This window comes from Ailuropoda melanoleuca, chromosome 10, assembly GCF_002007445.2.
Source record: "Ailuropoda melanoleuca isolate Jingjing chromosome 10, ASM200744v2, whole genome shotgun sequence".
In the NCBI taxonomy this organism is placed as follows: domain Eukaryota; kingdom Metazoa; phylum Chordata; class Mammalia; order Carnivora; family Ursidae; genus Ailuropoda; species Ailuropoda melanoleuca.
Genome location: NC_048227.1, coordinates 56,650,751 through 56,673,645, shown reverse-complemented (window position 1 = coordinate 56,673,645; position 22,895 = coordinate 56,650,751). Strand labels below are relative to the sequence as shown.

The 22,895-nt window shown below is 39.8% G+C and overlaps 1 protein-coding gene across 1 annotated transcript in view; it reads right to left on the bottom strand.

Moving 5' to 3' along the window:
• The window catches only part of CRYBG1 (crystallin beta-gamma domain containing 1), a 190,842-nt gene that overhangs the window by 90,871 nt on the left and 77,076 nt on the right, over positions 1 to 22,895 (bottom strand). Inside the window, exon 2 of the mRNA XM_034670916.1 lies at positions 21,191 to 21,329. Coding sequence (XP_034526807.1) covers positions 21,191 to 21,329 — 139 coding nt within the window. The remainder of the gene's footprint in view (positions 1 to 21,190; positions 21,330 to 22,895) is intronic.

Sequence of the window (22,895 nt, the reverse complement as noted above, 5' to 3'; positions counted from 1 at the left end):
GGGTAAAGCCCCAACTTCCAGAGCTCTAAACAGACAGCACTCTGTATCTGTCAAAGCCACCTGCCTTCGCATACCTCCACAAACCGACCGCTCTGACCCAGTTAGTATGTCCCCAGTTTCCCAAACATACGTGGTGCTTACCTGTCTGTACCTTTGCCCACGTGGCTTTTCTCTCCCAGGATATCACCTCATCTGCCTGTGCAAATCTGATTCTGAGTCACAAGGCAAGGCCCAGCCTGGAGGCCTCCCTGTCCACTCAAGCTTCCTGAAATCCTTCTCTGAAAGCACTTATTACTGGTAACACTGATTTCATATTTGCTGTTCTGTTTCATTTTAATTTTTCCATGCACACTTCACTCTTGCCTTCCCATCCAGTTTATAAGCTCCTTTAGAGCAGGGAACAGTTTTTAGGCTAAAAATACTTCCTCTGTGCCTTAAACACATAAAGAACTAAGCATCCATAGCTGATTTCAGTCAATTGCCTTTCCATTTTCTTCCTTCTTCCAAAAAACATTTGAGGCGTTTTATATACTTATCTAAAAACCTAAAAGCTATGGAATATATCTTTAGGTAGAGCCTTTTACCTATAATTCATGGACCATTTCAAGGATGAGCTATAGCGCATTTATTAATAGGTTAAGAGAATTAAGACCATAAGAACAGAGGGGTTCAGGTGCTTGTGTGGCTCAGTCAGTTAAACTTCTGCCTTCGGCGGCGCCTGGGCGGCTCAGCGGTTAAGCGTCTGCCTTCAGCTCAGGGCGTGATCCCGGGCGTTCTGGGATCGAGCCCCACATCAGGCTCCTCCGCTATGAGCCTGCTTCTTCCTCTCCCACTCCCCCTGCTTTGTGTTCCCTCTCTCGCTGGCTGTCTCTATCTCTGTCGAATAAATAAATAAAATCTTTAAAAAAAAAACAAAAAACTTCTGCCTTCGGTTCAGGTCATGATCTTAGGGTCCTGGGATCAGAGTCCCTGGTCAGGCTTTCTGCTCAGCAGGGAGTCTGCTTCTCCCTCTCCCTCTGCCTGCCACCCACCCTGCTTGTGTGCATGCTCTCTCAAATAAATAAATAAAATATTTAAAAAAATTCATTGGTAAAGGTGTAACATTCACAATTGATAATATACCAACATATCATTTTTAAAAAAATGACCAGAGGTATTTTACTTAATGAACAAGACAGTTCCTTCTGCTTTTTCCAATCCTCCAAATTAGCTTCTGAGTCATGGTGTAGTTTGGCAAATGTAATCATATTCTCTATCTTTTCTAATCTCTTCTTATAAAGATATAATCATATGTAAACTCCTCATGAATTGGATTTCTCAGTGAATAAGCAAATACATGTTTATCTCAGTTTACGGAGGACAAATCCATTTCATGGTTGGTGCACAAGATTACAACAGACCAACACATGCTTTGAAATTACAAGTCTAGAAGATCATTTTATGTGCCATATAAGTAAAAAAATAAAGTCAAGAAAGAGGATTCGATTTTTTTCTGCTCATTTAGAGTTAGCCTTCAGATTACATAAGAAATTCAAGAAAGAGATGGTAAAACAGAGGTCGTTTAGGTCAGCAATTAAACATTACCAGAGCACAGATATTTGTTAATGACATTCTCTCCAGGGTTCATCCTCTCCCCCTTTCTGCTTTCCCATCTTCTTTTCACCTGGTTTTTTCTTTCTTTCTTCTCTCTTGCTGATGCCTTAAATCTGCCAGTGACAATCACCCTTGCTGGAAATGGAATTCCCTTCCTGCTACTTCCTTCTTCTGGAATTGACTTGCTAAACAACATTACAAATAGACACTTATAAAGATAAAAAGTCCACCAGTGTTTTTTAGGCCTAATAAGTCATTGTCCTTCACTTGTTATTTTCCCTACATAGTTGCAGTCACAGCACAGACAAAATACAACTAACTGGCAGCATTTGGATGTTTCTAAAGAGCAACAAATCATTATCTGAAAATCATTATCTGTAAATAAAGGAGGAAAAAATCAAGCATTTATCCTACCTTTTTTATGAACTGTTTTTCAGAATAAGAAAATAGTGGATGTGGGAAAGTTGTTTCAGAAAGATCCCAGCCAATAAATGTGGATGAAATGAGTTAATGGATCTAGGCAATAGTCTCCAATGGCTGCTAAGACTGTTTGACAAAAGGCTTTGCAAAGGGTGAATCAGGATGATGATGTCAACGTCTACATCATGGAAAAAGAGAGAACATTTGTGATACAGCTCAGCAGTATGTATAAAGCAGCTCCTGTGAAATATTCCTGCAAAATTAATCCAAGCCAGTTCTAAGCATTGGTTTATTATTTACGGGTAAGTAGTGGGGAAAAGTTTAAGTGACACCATGAGGATAAAACCAATCTTCTGCATGGGAGATTCATCTCTTCTCTCTCATCTATTTATTTATTCAATCATTTCTTTCCTTTTTTAAAAAAAATTTTATTTATTTATTTGACAGACAGAGAGAGAGCACAAGTGGGGGAGCGGGAGAGGGAGAAGCAGGCTCCCCGCTGATCAAGGAGTGATGCGGGACTTGATCCCAGGACCCAGGGATCATGACCTGAGTCAAAGGTAGACTGAGCCATCCAGGCAACCCCAATCATTTATTTCTATTTAATATCCTTGAATGTGGACTCAAAGATATTTATTCTATACTTTGAGTTAATGCAATATTTATTTATTTTGTTGCTCTAATTGTTCTAGCTTTGGCTACTGGAAGCTCTTTCAGCTGGCTCCTTTGGCCTTTTGACATATCTCTATCTGTGTGTGTGTGTGTGTGTTTGTGTGTGTGTGCGTGTGTGTGTGGCACTTTTTACATTCTGGTACTACAAGATACTCCAGGCTCATCTTGTATGTTTTGGGCTCCAGTCCTACAATCAGCCATTTTTCTAATGAGTCCTGGTACATTTTATTGGAGAATGGTATTAGAAACCAAGATCTGGCTTCTAGGTATGTTTGTGGCTACTGGGGTATCATTGATTCTAGGGCCTCTGAGCGGACAAAGCAAGGAAATAAAGATGTATACTAACTGGCATATATACAAATACATCTAAATATTTATGTATGTAACCATCTGTATCTATAATTAGCTAAACATGATTTTGGGATTCATACTGATGTTGGGATTGGCTTTTAATCCAGCTGTGGGGATGGATAGTAGGGGAGGTATAGAGGGAACAAGACTGCCCAGAGGATAGTAATTGTTGAAACTGGATGATGTGTAAATGGAAGTGGGATGGTGTGATGATCCATTATACCATTCTCTCTACTTTCGAGTATGTTTTTAAATTTGCATAACATATTCTTTGTTAATAAGAATAGTCAAGTTTGGAGAAGGCACTTTTGGCTTCACTCCAAGCCCGTTTATTCTTCCTTTACACATTATAATGAGTATGGCTAGCTAATTTCCAAACACAGAACTAATTGAGAGACTTTAACATTTTAAAAGACTTTTTTAAAGTACACAGTGACAAAAGTAAGAAATTACAGGTAACAAGAAGGGCACTTCTAGAAAAAACGATGCAACACAGAAATGATAATTTACTGCAATCGCAGATGGAACACACACTTCAATAAGCTGTGAGAACATTACTGTATTTCCATAAAAAAGCTGCTCTCCATAACAATCATGCTCTAGCAAGAAAAAGCATTATTTAATGTTTAGCATATTTTGTTTAAGAAAAAAACAAAAATAAGTAAACATATCTTTAGATAGTTTTTATCCAAATCAGTAAAAAATTTTAAGTTTCTAACCTACAAAGACAGACACTAAGTCATTCATAAAAGTCAGCTGCCTAGAGCAACTCATTCTCCAAGGTTCCAGATAGCCAAGTATTGTAACTCAGCTCTAAACATCCAGTTCCCCCAAATATTTAAGTACTTTATATTTCCACGAAAACATACATTTAAGGTTCATGAGAGTGTCCATGAGAGAGTTTTTTCCATTTCTGATTAAAAATGTAAAGCAGGTATCAGCTTATGTTCACAAAAATTTTCATGGAATACTATGTTANAAATTTTTAAGTTTCTAACCTACAAAGACAGACAGTAAGTCATTCATAAAAGTCAGCTGCCTAGAGCAACTCATTCTCCAAGGTTCCAGATAGCCAAGTATTGGAACTCAGCTCTAAACATCCAGTTCCCCCCAAATATTTAAGTACTTTATATTTCCACAAAAACATACATTTAAGGTTCATGAGAGTGTCAGATTTAACTTAAAAAGAAACAAAAATTCAACAAAATCTATTCTTACCCTAATAATTCTGTGAAGGAAAATTATTACCTGAGAGAGTTTTTTTTTCAAACTCCATTTCTGATTAAAAATGTAAAGCAGGTATCAGCTTATGTTCACAAAAATTTTCATGGAATACTATGTTATTTTCTCTCCCTACAAAAGAGAAGCTAAAGCCATATTGATCATGCGTACTGTTCACGGTAAATATGTTTGCTTTAAAATATCCTAAATCAGTGAGCTTTTTATTGGGCAGTCCAATCTGTTGAAAGAAATGTTTTGGGGCACCTGGCTGGCTCAATTGGGAAGTATAGGACTCTTGATCTTGGGGTCATGAGTTCAAGCCTCACGTTGGGCATAAAGCTTACTTAATTAAAAAAAATGTTTTGGGGGCGCCTGGGTGGCACAGCGGTTAAGCGTCTGCCTTCGGCTCAGGGCGTGATCCCGGCGTTGTGGGATCGAGCCCCACATCAGGCTTCTCTGCTATGAGCCTGCTTCTTCCTCTCCCACTCCCCCTACTTGTGTTCCCTCTCTCGCTGGCTGTCTCTATCTCTGTCAAATAAATAAATAAAATCTAAAAAAAAAAATGTTTTGGTACTTACTATTAACTTTCTCCCCTAAATCAGACCAAAGATCAGAAATAGGGGGTGAAAGATTCTATCTTTTTAAATCTATCTTAATATCTATTATCTATTTTTGTTTCTATCCTTTTTGTCTATGGCCTGCAAATAAATAGGACTCTTTTTCTTTTTGAGCGCCTGGCACCAGCAGGGCACAATAGGGATAAAACAAGCTTTGGGAGGGGGANTCCTTGTTTGCAAAGCAAAGATAATGACACCAACTCGGGGACTCGTGCATGAGCTAATTAATGATTGTACAGTGCTAAATATAAAGAGGCTTCATGGTATGGGCAGGTAATATGTCCCTTAAGGAGTGACACATATTAATTATACTGTGCGAGAGCCCAACAAAGTTGCATCAGTCGCTTTGAGAAAAGTAGTCTACGTAGATCCACCCTATTTCATTTTTATGATGATATATTTGCTTTCTGGTTTTCTGCTCCTGGATTCAGCTTTGTAATAATGCAGAATTATCTTATTTGTATTTCTTATTTCACTCCTTACCCATAGCCAGCTAGCAGTCAGTTCTATTTCTCTGGGTATGTTACAGAGTGTTGTGTTTACCAGGCTGTTACTGGACGGACTGGAGAGGATAGGCTACCCCAACATCTCGGGGACCAAAGGGAAGCTCCCTGTCACTGAGGAGAAGCCCAGGATTGGCCTGGCAGCCTGAGTGCTCAGCAGAGGGGCTCACCCCCCTCCCCTCTCCCAGCACAGGCCAGGGCTTACTGTCCTTGTGTGGGTAGACTTGGGGGGCCTTGATGAGGCAGGGTTGCCAAAGCTGTTTGTTACCAAACTGGCTCCTGACAAAAAATATGGACTTTCTGTAATGAAACAGCTACAAAGAAAGATCTTCTTCCTTTTAATGCCATTAATGGGGGCAGTAGATGAGAAGGTTGTATCACAAAGGAACAAAACAGGTGTCAGACTTGGCTGTGTAGGCAACATCACAGGCATGAAAATCCCAGCAGTTACAGAACTGTAGAAAAGACAGACAATGTGCTCTACTTACTGTGTCAAACCAAAATTAAGAAAGCAAATCAAATTAAGAAAATTGGACTGCAGAATACCTCCTAAGTATTAAGCAGACATTGAGAAATAAAATAACTAAGGAAATTAAGTTGGAAAAGGTACAGAGAAAAATGTATTCACTCATTCATCATCTATTGAGCATCTAGTCTATACCAGCCACTGTGCTAGGAACGGGGATACAGTGGTGAACAAGAGACAAAAATCTTTGCTTCACAGAGTTTACACTATGAGGAAGAAAGACAATCAACAAGCAAAGAAATGAGTGGGAAAGTACATAGTAATATGCTCTCTGCAGAGAATTCCTGTAGGTTGGGGTGATCCTAACTGCACGGTCTCACTGCAGAGGTAACATTTAAGCTAAGATGTAAAGGACAAGAAGGGATCCGTTCCTTGAGGGCTGGCAGAAGTGTGTTCCAGGCCAAACAAACAAGCAGAGTCAAACTCGCAAGGCAAGAAAGAGTCCAGCACCAGAAACTTCTCCAGGGTGGCTGGGGCACAGCAAGGAGGCGGGTTTGAGTTAGGTGGGGGCAGGACGCAGCTCACGGAAGGCCTGTAAGCCCACATGGAAACTGGAGATCTCTTTTCTAAGTGTGGTGAGAAGCCATCGGTGAGTTGCGAAGAAGCAAAGAAGTAGTGGGATCTGAGTCATGCCTTTAAAAGACGACGCTGCTGCTCTGTGCAGAGAGATGTGTAGGGGTCAGAGTCCAAGAGACAGAGCCAGGGGAGCCGGTGAGGAGACTGCCGGAGTTACCATCTCCATCTTGCGGTTACTCCTTGCTCCTTATTTGGGAAAGCTAATGACAAAGGATCACGTTGCGTGCATCCACACGTCTACTGCGAGAGTTAAAAGATACCCCATTTTTGTGGCTTGGGAAATTTCAGACTGCACTGCACAACAAGACAGCCATGGCCCGACAGTTCTTTGCGCATGTGCGACAGTTCTTTGTAGAGTTACGGTGTTTACCTCACTCTGCCCCTTTCCACAGCCATCGTTCCCCGTTGACTTCCGGCCGTACTTTTGTCAGCGGCGTTCCTAACTCTTCTCCACACTCCAAAACCACCCTCCTCTCAATCATCGGTTCCTCCCCAGACCCATTTTTGGGGTAGTGACTTTATTTCTTTCTCTATAAAGAAAAGTAAAACTCTTCAATGTGAATTCTTTTTTTGTGTCAAATTCACATTCGGATATTTCCTTAGTTTGGGAAGAGGTACCTCTGCTCCCCTCCGAAGCTTCTCCCTGCCATGTCTGAAGATCTCTGTCTTAACCCATTTGCTCCTCCAAAATGATTCCCTTGTTCTGAAGCATTTTTAGTATTCCCTCTTCTTTGTCCTCTTCTCTGCTTCTAAAACTGGGCCTAGTTCGTCTGATCTGAAGGGCAGCCCTGCCCTCTGTGCCGCCACCCCTTGGGCCATCTCTAACCTTGCCCCTTCGGTCTGTGCCTCTCCTTCAACCTGTGAATGAACCTCAGCTTCCCTCTCCAGCTCCCAGGGCCCAGATCCCTCTACTCTCGTAACCTCAAGAACTGCATGGATTTAACCATACCCTTCTTTTTGCCAAATCCTTTATCTGCTTCAACCTACCTATTTCTTGACTTCCCTCCTTTCCTTGCTCCTTGTGTGAACTTTATGTTTCTCTTTTTAAGTTTAAACATTCATTAAATCTCTCATTATTTGTTCAATACTTACAGATGACTCTCAGTTATGTAGGATTCTGCGAAGTCCCTCACTGGCATTCTTTCTCTAAACTAACTACAGGTCCACAGTCCCTTATGCAAAGCCTATTGGGGCTGGAAGTATTTTAAAGGCAAAAATCCTCAGATTTTGGAAAGATAATATTCATATATATCATAATGCATTAATATCTGCAGCAGATATGTATGACAATTCATGCTAAGTGGAATACTTAAGGACAATAAATTGGCTCAGGTCAGATTTTGCTGCCAAGTGAGTTTTGATGTCAATTTATAAAAGAAAAGAAGGGAGGAAGGGAAAAAGGAGGAAGGAAGGAAGGAAAGAAGGAAGGAAGGAAAAGAAAGAGAAAACTTGGAAAGTTTTCAGCTTCTAATTTGTTCTGATGGTATCTCAGGTCTATTTCTCGGTACTGTTTTTTCTGTTACTCTAAAATTTTCCACCTGGTTTTCAAGTTACTACTTCAAAGTCAACATTTTCTAGAAAGAACAAATTGATTTTTCTTGCAAGCAGTCTTCCTTTCTGAAGAATTTCACTTGCAGCCAGAAACATCATTTTTTTAAAGCCTCCTAAACTCAAAACTTTAGAATCTTTTTACCATCCACTTTTGCTCTACATACAATCTATCATCGAATTTCTTGACCTCAGCCCATTCGACAGCCTCTACTTTAATACAAGCCCATACTGTTTTAACAGCCTCTTGGACAGTTTCTGAAATTCTAGTCTCCATCTTTGATCACAGTTTTTTATTTCCCTAAACCCCACCTTTCCATCACACCAAGAATATCCATGACACCGCCTCTGAAATATTTCATTCATCATGAATGCTTCTTTGCTCAAGAACTTACAACACTTTCTCTGTCTGTATTTAAAGATTGGGCTGCACCCCACATTTATTCCTGAAGAAAGTTCGACTTCCTAAGGTTCCTCTCTGTACCATTCTCTCTAACCAAACACATGGTATTTTGACTTATCTTCTCACGAGTCCAACTACCACCCTGATTCTGATGCATTTCTTAATTGCAAAATAGAACGATGCAGTATCAAATGTAACTGATATACTGCTTTTTATTTTTTAGTCTTAAATAAAATTTGTTTGTCATTCCTTTTATGCTTGTTTTAGGGTAAGCTGTTGGCAATTTGTGTGACTGAGTTAGTCAGGGTACTCCCAACAATTCCCTTTTCATTCTCTTCTATTTTCACTGAAAGGAGAAACTCCCAAGGTACCTCATTAACAAGCATGAAATGAATAAATAAATAGCCCATGTACCAAACATAAGGAACAAAGCTTAAGCCACTGGCAGAATGTGAGCATTAAAATTGCAGAAGCACTAGAGACTTTTAGTGAGCTTTGAATAAATGCTGAGTACATGGGTATTGAATCTCTTTCCTTATTTTGTATACTTTGACCTTCTAGTGCTTGTTTCCTTTTCTCCTGTAATCTACCTATTAATTCCTTCATTATTATTTATGCTGTGAAAATATGTGATGCTCCATTTAGTACTTTGGATGACTATCAATGAATATTTATTCACAAACTTGAAAAAATTTGCTATTTCAAATACTTTTAAAAAATTAAGTAGAAGGGTGCCTGGCTGGCTCAGTTGGTAGAGCATGCAACTCTTGATCTCAGGGTCAGGAGTTCAAGCCTTACGTTGGGCATAGAGCTTACTTTAAAAAATGAAGGCAGGGAAGACAACTCATTGCAAGATCCGCTAACAGCACAGGAAGGTCAAACTATGAATTTATTCAACTCTTGCCCCCCCCATTCCAGCTTGGATATCATTTTACTCAGTGACTTTTTAAATGACCAGAAGGAATTAAATTAAGAATGTCTTCATCCGATTTATAGAAGAAATTAGATATTCACGGTTGCTGTTTTGTTCATCTGGATTGGAATAAAATTCAAATCAATTCATTAAATTTGAGAGTGATTCTACAAACTAAAGAAAATTCAGTAGGGACGATCAGCTTATTTCAGGTTTAAAACATAACTACACGATGTAACAGACAAGTAGGCAGGGTAAAATACAGAGCAGAAAAGACCTATTCAGGGCGGGGGGGTGCATATAAATACGGAGTTAATGAGAGCAATGTGGTGTAAAATTTCTTTTAAAAGGCAATATGATAATGAGATGAGCTAATAAAATTGTTACATAAAATGACAGACCCTAGACATGGAAGAACATTATATGTAATCTAGGCAAGTTGTTATCATGATTTTTTCAGCAGTAAAACATTTTATGCAAAAGAAATTGTAACAGGGATTCAGCTATATGTAGAAAACAGACGTGAGCTTCCCTGAGTGAGGACAGGGCATGAAGCTTGCAAGCCTGAGTTCCTCTCCCATCCACCTTTCCATCCATCCTTTTCTCCCTGTTGCAACCTCCAAGGCACCTGAGAGGACCCCCAGGGTTCCACAGAGCACTAGCTAAACCAGCTCCCACCTCCTACTTTACAAATATAAAGGCTGGTGCCTGGGAAGGATAAATAACCTACCCGAGCTAAAGCAGCTGGTCTAAAGAAGGGCTGAAGTCGGAGCTCTGCTCCTCCGGCTATGCTCAGTGCTGTCTAGTTCGCTTTTCCGGTCATTGTATTTCCACGTATTGAGTGCCTTCTATATGGCAGGTGCTGCGTGAGGTGCAATGAGATGGGAATATCCTGCCCTAGAGAATGCTAGTAATGTAGAGATAGGCTTCTGAATAATAATATGGAGAAATTACTTGGGATGGTACAGAATTCCATGAGAACATGAGAGATGTCAGATAATATCATTTGAGAATGGAGGGAAACTTCACAAATGAGATACTATTTAATCAGTTTTCGAGATGGGTAGATGTTGATCAGCCATAATTTTTTGCATTCACAGATACTTAATAAATTATTATAGCCAGTTTGGATGATTACAGGTTTAAAATAGAAAATCAAAGAGGGGTTTTTAAAGGGCATTTGTCATTATTATAATACATATTGTCATTTTATAAAACACCTGGAAAAAATCAGTATTTTGAATTAACATAGAACTTTTGGTGAAGCATCCTTTATTGCTAAACCCGTAGAAGTGAATACTTCCTAGAAGTATTTTGATATTCTGCCTAGCTATTTTAGGCAAATGTTACGAGGGAATCCAAGGGCAAAGTCCTCTGTGCTGGTTTGAATGATATCATCACAAATAGGGAGATGTTTAAAATGAGGAGTTTTAGCATCCATGCCAAAAAAGGTCCCTACTTCCCTCATTTTCTCAGTTAGTCATTCTTCGTTTTAAGATTCTAATAAAACAAAATCAGATGGGTGAAACATTTCTTATAATTTAGGGTTCTTATTTGGACCATCTTGGTGAATATCATGTTCAGGTTTCTAAGATATTCATTCAAAGTCAGCAGGGAATTAGGTTAGATGGTCCAATATTTACTGAGATGATGTGGGTTGCCTTGAAGAGATTCTTTTTTTTTTTTAGGCCGTGTTTGTCATAATCACAGAGATCTCTCAGAAGCACATGGTATCCAAATGCTCTAAGTATTTAAATTCGTGTTGGCTGTTTGTCTGCCAGTCACACATCTCTGTCTTTCCCCATATTCCTCTGAACATTTTCTTCAATGTTGCTGGTTAGAAGTCATTAAAAATATCCCCTGGGAGCTGATAATGAATCAGTAATTAGCGAAGGACACAAATTTATGCATAGTGAATTTTTGATCTCTCTGTAGATGGTATTTGACTGACGCTTCTAAAAGAGAAAGTCATCAGGTACAATGGTAGAGAGAAATCAAAGCTTTACTAAGAAGAAATGACAGTAAAATCAATAGTCATGGGAATAAACACAGAATGATTAATATACTAGTCTGTCGCCTCTCATCTTGAAATAAGAAATAGCTACAAGGGTCCATCTGACCAATGCGCTCAGTGAACTGACAACTTCAAATGTTTTACTCTTCTTTCAACTGTCATTTCAGCATTAGATGTTCTTCAAAAGTATATGTAACATACAAACACACATATATATGTATATATATATCATACAAACGCACACACATATATATATTTAAATCTATGACCTATTTCATTAAATTATGGGCTATACTGTAATCAGTACCCTGAAGGAAAACAATTGATCAGAAGTATACAGGGCATGCTTTTCCTAGAGCACATCACAAAAGCTAGTCTGACCTATGCATTCTGCACATTCCATTCTAAAACCTTCAAAGCTATCATGTGAGAACAAAGCAAATATATAATATTAGAGGTGAAGAAGAGAGGGCTAAACAAGCATCAAAGAGAGCTCAGGTTGGTGGGGATGGCCACCGCACATTTTACAAAGCAGTACAAAAGATTTAACACTAAAACAACACACTGGCTTTTATAAATAGGAACTGGGGATAATGAGTAAGATCAGGGTTGACCTTGATTCGCCTTTCAATCTAAAGACAACATCTCCTGTCAAATCAGGTACATAAAAAGCAATTCAGAGCTGTTGATCTGGAATCTTAAGCCAATTCAGAGCTGTTGATCTGGAATCTTAAGCTAATCATTCCATTTCTTAAAGCACCTTTATGTGATTTATTAATATCTGATTCATACTGTACATGAGCCCAACCCAAAGGAAAGCAGCTTTTAAGAGAAGACAAGGTAGCTTGGTTCTCTTCCAGCACCGAAATTCTGAAAAGGCTAGAGTAGAGGGGACTAAGTCTCGAGAACAGTACCCAGCAGGAGCTACCTTCACAGTCATTTACTTCGCTGGTTACGCTCTAACCAATGGCTGTTCAACACTCAGAAAAATAAAAAGTATAAGTGAATATATTAATAGATAGTGCCCAGGATACTTGCAAGTATACGAGACCAGAATGGCATTAGCCCTGCATAACAGTAATAGATACTGATTCACAATCACAGACCTCACACTCAAGCATTATAAAGTTGACACTGGACAAATCAGTGACTCAGAAGGATTCCCTTGACTAGGACTTACCTCAAGATCCCGGTCATAGACCCTGTTTCTGGAGTTTTCACATCTATTCCGGGAGTCGGGATACCTATTCCGATACTCAACACTCCTCCGATTACTGGCACACGCTTGGCACCTGCCACAGCCACAGCCACAGCAGGTCCGACCCCCCATCGAGGTTCTGCACGGGACCGGTCTTCAGATTTTCCTCAGGAGAGAATAATAAGTACTGCAGAAGAAGTGGAGTGGGGAAGTGGAGTCCAGAGCTACGGAAGCAGCCACATGGGGTTCCAGCTGGCCCAAATGCTGTCCGAGTGCAGCCAGAGGCCTCTGTTCTTAGCAAAAGAAGGGCTCCCCAGTGAGGGATTTCTGACCTACTATGATTAGGAAAAAAGTCTTCATCAATTCAAAAGAACACAAACCCCCAGTTTTGCATCTCTCCAGCCAAAATGATGATATGATCCTCTCTCGATGTCCTCACGAAAAAAATAAGCATCACTGGCCCGTGACTCCTCTTTATAATGGGGATGATGTCACAAGAGCTTTAATTTCCCCCTCTACTGCATTAGCTGCTAGGAATTCAGCTTACAATTTGAGGATGTCAGAGACCAATAACAGTAATTACTACTTACACAGAGCTTTGTATGTGCCCCAGGCTTTACAATCATCAGTGATTCCTTACAGCAAGCTGGGCATGCTGATCAGGGTATCACCACCCAGTGTTCTGGAAGCAAATGGATCTGTTTTGACTAGAGCTGAAAACAGAATCCCAAAGACTTTAAGTGTTTTCAGTCCTTGATGTTTGGAGTCTAAGACTGTTGTAAACATTTTAATAGCAAGTGCAAGAAATTTATTTGAACAAAGGGACAGAAAGACAGGCAGAAGCAGAACTGGAATGAATGGGAGGAAAGGTCTCCTCTTCTGAGACCTTTATTTAACTCCATTGCATGCGTGACCAGAAAATATTTCACAAGTCCCACTCCTGATACCCCCTCTCCAGTAAGGGCAGGAAAGCCTTTCAGCTTTTCACTACTTAATAGCTCCTCCCACACAAAACCCCCATCCCCACAAACACAACAAATTCAAACCCTAATTGGATAACAGAACACTATCTTATTTAAAAAGAAGAAGAAAGATACACAAAGATTAAAATGTCCCCTACAAGAACACAATTTTTGTCAATTCTGAATACCAGTGATTATTACTTTATCACAATATCTTCAGCAAGATACACAATCCGATTCAAAAATGAGCAAAGAACATGAAAAGATAATTCACCAAAGGAATATAAATGGCCAATAAGGAAAAAAAGAGTTCAACCTCTTTTTTAATTGAAGAACTGCGAATTTAAACAATGAGATACCAACAGATTCGCAAAAGAAAAAGACTGATTATGAACAATAGTTATAAAGTGGCAGAAAAATACGCACATTCATCCACTTTGGTTGGGAGATTAGGTTGATACAAGTTCTTTATGGGCAATTTGATAGCATCTGTAACATTTAAAAATAAGTGTGCTTTCAATTCAATAATTCTGTTTCTAGGGAATTTAGCCCACAGAAATACTGACCAAAAAATCCCATAGAGACAGTATTGTTGACAGAAAAAAGAAAGTGCCTGGCTGACTTACTCAGAACAGGCAACTCTTGATCTTAGGGTCATGAGTTTGAGCCCCACACTGGGGGTAGAGTTTACTTAAAAAAAAAAAGTGGCAATAACTTAAATGTCCATAAATAAAGATTGGGAAACTACAGAACAGAACACCTATTATATTACATATAGGAAATACTCTGTAGTAATTCAAAAGAGGCATATTTATAGATATTAACTTGGAAAGATGATCCTAAAGATTGACAAGTGAAAAAACAAGTTAGAGAATTGTATGCAGTGTATTATCCCTTTCGGTAGGAAAAGCACAAATGGACTACCTCTGTTTACATCAATGCATAAGAAAAAATTCTGAAAGGATACACACCAAACTAGTTAACTTTAAAGGTGATGAGACAATGTAAGTCTTTATTTTGTATGTTTCAGAATATTGGAAAGTCTTTGCAACAAGCAGATATAATATTTTGAAGAAAGATAATAAATACATTATCACACTTAAAAAAATACCCTGAAAACCCTCCCACAGTCAAAGCCTTCTAGTTTGGATTAACAGAGGAAATGCACTGGCTAATATATATTTATATGTTTATTTTTATATGTGTAAATAAACAGCACCCACAGTCATTACCTCAAAGGAAGACAACACATGTATTTGGAGTGAAAGAAAAACAAACCACTCACTGATTTCCTGTTGCATCCTGGTGACCGTGATACCTTCAAATGCATGCTATCACAGGTTGATCGAGATAGCCTGATTTTTCCAAAGCCAGATATACGTAGGCAATCTTTTTCTTACACGGCCATTTAGCTTTGATGAGAAAAACAGCTGGTATACCATATCCTGCTGTTTGTAATGCCGTACTTAGGATATTAAGGCAACATTCTCCAGCCTATAGAATGCCCAAGCTGTGAAACCTATGTAGGAAAGGCGGCTCTAGCTGCACTCCATAATACCAGGCTTTTTCAGGGGCAAAGACGTGCTCTACCTTGATCTCTGCAACTCCACAGCACTGATGCAAGAGGAGAAGGTGGAGGCACGCTCTGAAATGGCCACATTCTCTTTCTGCTGCCCACACATGGCTTACTACATGCGTACACGTGTATTTGGTGAGCTTTCCTGCTCTACTTTTGAAAGCCTAAGTAAAAATGAAATTTGTACTAGAACCGAAATGCTGCACGTTGGCAATAGCCTTGTTTCTTTTATTTTTTTAGGGTGAATATACTGCATTTCCTTTATGCAAACTGTATAGCTAATGTTCCAGCCACATAAATGCAGTCTGACCCTTGGGGCCTCCTAGTCCAGTAAGGAAGGAGACTTGTAAATTAGTATGGTAAGTGCTGAGTTCGGGGTACATCCAAAGTCAATGGCAGCAAAAAGAGGAAAATAAACAACTTTTCTAAGAGGCAGACATCACAAAGGAAGAGCTGTTTGAGCAAGACCCTAAAGGATGAGTAGACAAAATGAGGAAAGACTCTGTAGGCATGGGAAGAAATATTTGCAAAGTCAGTAGAATGGCCCACTAAGGACACGGGAACAGTAGTCTCTCAGACAATGCAATCAGGACTGGTCTAGATTACAGCAAATCAGAGAATCATAAAAATTTCACATGCATACCTAAATCATTTTAATTTAACTTTAATCACAATATAATTTAAATCATACCTATTCATTCCTCTATCTTAAAATTTTTTTCAATATGCAATACCTTCACATAGCTCAAAATTCAAATTATGAGAAAGTATACAGCAAAAAGTCTCTCCCGGCCATGTCCCCTATCTGCCATTTCCCCCACCCCTATCACAGGTAATTAGTTTTGCATGTACCCTTCCATATTTTTTAAAGGTTTTTAATTTATTTATTTGAGAAAGAGAGCGAGAGAGAGCACAAGTTGGGGGAGGGGGAGGCAGAACAGAGGGAGAGGGAGAAGTAGGCTCACTGCTGAGCAGGGAGCCCAATGTGGGGCTCGATCCCAGGATCCTGGAATCGTGATCTGAGCTGAAGACAAATGCTCAACTGACTGAGCCACCCAGGTGTCCCATATCCTTCTATATTTTCTTAATTAACCTACAAACAAAAATATTTATTCTGATCCCCTAACTTTTGCACAAAATGTGACATGCCATACACATTGTTCTCTATCTTTAATTTTGTTTTCTAACAGTATATCTAGACTTTTAGATCAGCACCGACAGAACACAGAGAGACCGTTGCCACACAGTTGGTCTGATGAGGGTCAGAGATTGAGGTCGGGCAGTAGACCTGCCTGCATGGACAGGACAGGTCCCAGGGTGAGGTGAGGTGGAGTCATAGTGAGATCTGGCTGGTGATGAAAGCAGACATTTGGGACAAGGAAGGCCCAAGGGCTCAGCAGTCTCTCTTCACAACGCCAGATGACACAGGTAATTTGAGGTAAAGGAAGGTGAAATGTAGCGTTGGAATGGATGGATGATACTCATCAGTCCTTTAAGTAAGTCACTATTGGGATGGTCTAACCTTAGTAAATGCCTCAGTCTCTGGATGAGAGTTGGAGGTTAGACTTCAGGATTTGGAAGGTCCTACTCTTTGCATGACGATTTTAGAAGTGTCCTTGGTGAGATTAGCAGCCTGGGTGCCTTGAGACAAAATGTGGGAGCCCAGTGATCAATGTTCATGGACTGTGTTCTACGCCAAGGCAACAGCGGACAAGACACCATATGATGTTCTGTGGGATGAGGCCGGGTGGGGGTGGAGTGAACAAGTCTGAGGTCTCTCAAGTCCTTTATATTTTGAAGTCGTCTGGCCTAAGACATGAAGTAAGGCTGGGGATTGAGCATTCAGAGCAAAATCAGTGGACCCATGTGGAGCAGCTAGAGAGAGGGAGAGGGAGAGAGAGAGAGATTTGGGATGGCAGGGAAATGGGACATCCCCTCTCAAAGTGGTCAACCACCACGGAAAATGAAAGTGTTAGAAAATAGTTTTTTCTTCTTTTCTACCTCAACCGGTGCTTGTTAAATTGGATTGTTATACTTCTGACTAAACTAGAATAACCAGGCCGGAAACGGGAAGATGCTCCACCTTAACAATTGTAAGATGAATTAGGCCATAAAAAAGCTGTCAAAAGTGATTGTGGTAGAGCCATCTCTGAGCTAGCTGAGACTAAAGCGGCTTCCTGTCTGTTTCAATGACTGGGAGCATCTCAATCTCAAAGAGTGAGATTAGAGATTTCCGGGTGTTCTCTGAATGAGGGGGCGGGAACATGGACAAGAATCAAAATCCATACAAGTGACTTCTGAAGGAACAACACTGATTTGGCAAGACTTCTTCTCCTCTATAGATTATGGTTACCCTTTTTTTTTGAGGGGCAGGGGCTTATTTTATCTTTTAAAAAGTACACGCGCACACACTTGTGGATAATGGAAAATAGAGGTTTTATCCAGGTCATCAAGAATGAAAGAATCCAAATGGTTAAAGCAAAATAGTTTTTTGCTTGAATTAATCAAATAATTGCTGTTCCTGTTTATTCCATTTTACTTGTTTGAACTTGGCTGCAGAATGATTAAAATTTTACTTATAATCACTATAGTCACATGCAATTTTCTAGATCAAAATAAGTGATTATAATTGAAAAGGGATTAAATGATTTTTGTACTAGAAATCATAGAAATTCTCATTAAGGTAATTGCCTTCTTTGAAGACGCTGATGTTAATTAACAATACACTTCTCAGCATCTTGTTCTAGTCTTTTTTAAAGAAATGCTTTAATTAATAGTGTTCCTTCATGTCCCAGAAATACCTCCCTGTAGCGGAATTAAGATATTTTCACTTATGAAATAAGTTAAGCAGAAAATATAACATAATAAATATAAGAACATAAATATAACAAAACACATAATAATCTACAATATTAATCCTCTCTTACATGCAAAGAAAGAATTACTCAGCATGATTGTCACTTATATACAGAATATATGTTTTCATTTAGTGATACCACTTCCTCATGCTTTTCTCTAATATGAAAAAGTGGTCTGTTAGAAATAAACATTTTACATAAACATATCTTCTGCTGTGAAATGGACTAAAGATTTTATGTGGCCATTTAAAGGAAAGATTGCTTTGTACAAATAAATATAAAATCCCTGGTGATTTTTCCCATCTAAGATTTGAATTCTAGTAAAATCTCTTTTGATTTTTGTTATGCTTTTTTTCCCTACTTGATGTATGTATGCGTTTGAGAAGCAATACTATCTTTGTAATTATAAATCCATATTTCCGTTTACACAAGCAGGTATAGTAAATGTCTTCTTATTTTAATTGAAGGATTCAATATAGTATTGTCATCTTTAAGGAATGTCTAGGGAATTTTAACAGCATGTTAAATAAACAAATGCAGTAACAAAATGTACAGAACAAATAGAATGAATAAATTCTGGTTGTTTGGGGAAAGGCAAATTGCTTAACTTTAATGCAAATAAAAATTTAAACACTCATTTGAATAAATACATATAACCAAGAGGGCTGGATCAACTCAGGAATCTTAAGGAGAATTTATGGCCTTTTGCCTGGGAAAGATGCCAAGGGTGGTCCTGATGAACCGGCCTAATAAATGCGCTGATTCTCCAAGGAAGTGAGCAAGCTCATTGCAGAGCAGACTAAGAGAAGTGTGCTTTGGAAAGTGTGGGGCGTGCCTGGCACACAGGCACTCACAGTAGGTACGAACCACCCAGAATCTAAGCGGAGTTAACCTTTGTTTCCTAAGGACACTGGCCAGGCCAGTGTTGGGGGATGGCTTGCCCTTTGGAGAATGATCCACTGACTCCTCTCCACCATGATCTTGAGAGATGAAGTTGAGAACACGTCAGCAGGGCAGAGAAAGTCTGTTCCACTGCTTCTCTTTTTCTTCCAGGCCTGGCAGACTATGGAGATGAGAAAGATCTAGAGAGCTGGAGCCCAGAGAGAGCAGGAGTAAGAGGGATGATGGAGGGGGAGAGAGGGCAGGGAGATGGAGGGAGAGGGCCGAAAGAGACAACAGGCAGACCCAGAGGTGGACCTTAGAGCCAGTCCTTCCTGTTGTGGGTATTTGGCCATCTCTCAGGGGGAAGGTGTGATGCGAGTAGAGAGCTTCAGGCACTGCCTGGCTGATCCCATCTCAGGTGACACTCGGAGATGGTGTAGCCAGAATGACAGACTGCTTCTGTTTCCTTCTTCACCTTCTTGCCCTTCTCTACCCGCTCTGGCTCCCTGCTACACTGGGTTCCCAGTTCCCCCGTCTCTGGCTGCAAGCCTCCTTGTCCCTGCCCACTCTCACGGTCCTAAACGCTCTGGGTTGGCCTTGGGGCCTCTCCCTGCAGGCTGCCCCATGCCCAGGGCTCCCTGACCATAGTCCAGGAGAGCAAGGAAGGGTTGGGAGACCATGCCCAGATGGCATATCAGCACTGTGAAGAAGACAGGACTGTCTTTGCGCCATGAACCATGGGAGAAGGGCCCTCCCCACACACCCTTCTCGCCATCCCTCTCAGCTCTGAATGCTGCTGCCTATTGTTTCCTGGACTTGAGGAAACATCACAGGATAGTTAATGGCATGATACTTACACAATTATTTCTATTTTAAGTTATTAAAGGACATAAGTAAGAAACAACTTGAAACGCTAGCTAGGACCAGTGACTAGACTTATTAGGTTTTGTTTACAGTTATAAACTATTTCTTATAAAGAAAGAAGGACAAAATGTGAAACCAGTTTGAATATAAGTATAACATACAGGAAGCCAGGTTTTCTAATTTTTTAAATTTAAATTTGATTTTTTATTTTAACATTTTATAAAAGTTAATTTTATATTTCGGATACTCTGATTAATATAATGCTGCTTTGAGTTACAAAGTTTCTCTATTGAATTTCCCTACCTACCTTTTTTGTTTTTAAAGATTTCATTTATGAGAGAGAGAGAGAGAGAGAGTATGAGCCTGGGGAGGGGCAGAGGGAGAGGGAGAAGAAGACTCCCCACTGAGAGGGGAGCCTGCCAGGCTCAGGGCTCAACCCAGGACCCTGGGGTCAAGACCTGAGCAGAAAGCAGGCACTTAACCCACTGAGCCACCCAGGAGCCCCTCCCTCCCTACGTTTATCATGTTCTAATAAAATGTAAAATATGAACTAACAATCTCATCACGTCTTTTTTTTTTTTACTGCTTCCATCACTAAGTAATTTAAAATTTTTCTTTATTCTGAATTGTGGTAAAATACACATAAGATAAAATTTACCGTCTTAATCATTGTAAGTATACGGTTCAGCAACATTAAGTCTATTCACACTGTTGTGCATCCCATCTCCAAAACTTCTCATCTTGCACTAATAATTAACTGCTAGTATATAGCATTGCTAAAGCAAATTTCTTGTTGGTGGGGGGAGGATTTCTTTCATGACAAAATATCTTTCACTACTAACAGTCGCTGATCTTACAGCAGTAGGTTGTAACAAGAAAGTATTGTACAACCTTCAAAGCCTGGCAGCTCCACCAGCTCTCGCACTATGACTAAAGACACCATTGTGCTTTCCTGCCGCAGACAAGTATGTGAGTAATATCCTTTTATGAGTGAATGAATGAGGTTAACATGCATATACATCTCTATCTCCCACATTGGGGAAAGCTCTTTTTTTTTTAAGGCAATACAATTGAGTCAGAACTTTCTATGCAAACATCTAGATATTAAGAAGTAGCTGCTGATATAATAACAACTCTAAAATCCTCGCAGTAGGAGGCAGTATAAATGTTTTTATGGGAATTCCAAATACTGATGTCCTATTTACTTTATATGCCTTTGAGTTAAAACACAGTCTGTACAAAAAGAAAAAAGGCAGGCAAAAGGCACTCCTGACAATGAGGAAGAACATCTGAAGGCAGCGTACAGCAAAGATTCACGCTCACCCCTTGAGACTCATTATTTATTATCCTGGTGCTTTGATATAGAATTACCTTTTTACAATTTACATTCATTGTAAGTATGTGCTTTTCAATCAGACAAGGGTTATTTTCCCATGTTTTAGTTCACCAAAGTGTTTATTCCTCGGAGCCAAATACTGGAAATGAAGCATTACCTTTTTAAACATTCCAGGTTCCATAGGCAAAGGGCCAGGCACATCAGCGGTGGTGTGAAGGAGCTGGGATTCCCCACGATGCAATGCAAATCTCTGGCAGTCTGGAGCCACATGGCCTCCATCCCCTACCTCCAAAGCTCTGTAAAGAATGGAAACATAGTTATGTCAATCACCTATCAAGAACTCTGAAAACTCAAGAAACCCAAAGGCGCATTTCTGTTTGTATATTTCCAAGTAGCCAAGATAAGGAATCATTCTTCAAAACCTACACAGGATTGTAGATAATTAGGTACTCTCATACGCATTTAGGAATAAACCATGAGGACTTCGCCATGTGGCCAACAGAATTCTTTTAAACCCGATGCAGAAAACAAATCAGAGCTAGATAGGTAGATAAATAACATTTATAGATAAGTTTGGGCAATCCAATTTCATTTTATGATTTCTTGGTTGCTCTACTGTCATTGCTCTTAAGAAAAGAAGAGATATTTGTAAATTTCCTGAACATTGGAAATGAAGTAAGAACCAAATCCATTAGGAGAAGGATCTAGGCTATGCCAGGGAAAAGGAATCATTCCCAGGATTAGTAACATTTATTAGAGTTAAAAGAAATGGAAACCAATGAAGGCAGAGTGTTCTAGCCAACCTTGGTGGATTCCTACCCAAAACCATTTTCTTTATCCAAGCTCCCAGACACCTCACCCCTCCCACACACACATACTTTTTCTTCACTAATAAACCTGATTTTGTTCAGATATCCAACCTCCGTGTGCCTCAGAGGAAGCCCCTTCTGGCTTGGTAGTCCATTGTGTTGGTCTATTCCTGGTGTCCTGTTCCCCTCGCCAGTAACTGATTTAGGCTTATGCCCACATATCTCTCTTGCTGACATTATCCCATTGATTTATGTCTCTCTGACCCTCTAAATGGTTTGTAATTTGCCTGAATTATCTGGTGCAAGTCTGGTCAATGAGATGTGAGGGAGTCTGCTGAAGGAATCAGTGGAAGATCTTTCTCTTAAAAGAAGGTTTACAGAAAAAACTAGTTCTTCCTTGTAGGCCAGTGTCATACCTGTATATGATGAATGTGACAGCCATCTTGGAACCATGCGTGGCATTAGCCAAAGGAGAACAGATGGAGCAGAAAGTGGACAGAAATATGAGAGCTTGAGTCTTCGAATATATGGTTGAGCAATTGGATTAACCAATCCCAGACCTGCCCCAGCTCTAGAGTTCTTGTTACAGTACATAATAAATGCTCTATTCTTTAAGCCATTTTGAGTTGGCTGTTCTCTGGTGTCTGCAGTTGAGCATCCTAAGTGATACAAGCGTTGATACATTTCTTAACTGTATAATTAAGGCTGGAATAAAGTTACTGGAGCAGGAGAAGGTCTTTGAGTGAAGAATGCTAATGAAGTGGAAAGAGAACTAAAAATCCAAGGCTCTAATAATTCACAGAAGAAACAGAAGGTAGGTTTAGTTTCTCAATGGCCAGAGGAATGCGGGGGGAGGGGGGGACTACTACAGATAGTCCAGGAATGGTGCTTGCTTCGCCCATAATTCTGAAACAGGAAATTCTGGGTGTTGGTGATATGGCGAATAACCTTTCACCTGCCTTTGAGAGGAGGAGGCAGAGGACGTGTTGGCTGACTTCTCTCTCCTCCTGACCCAGATACAGGCAGCAGGTCTGTGCACCTGGTCACAGGTGC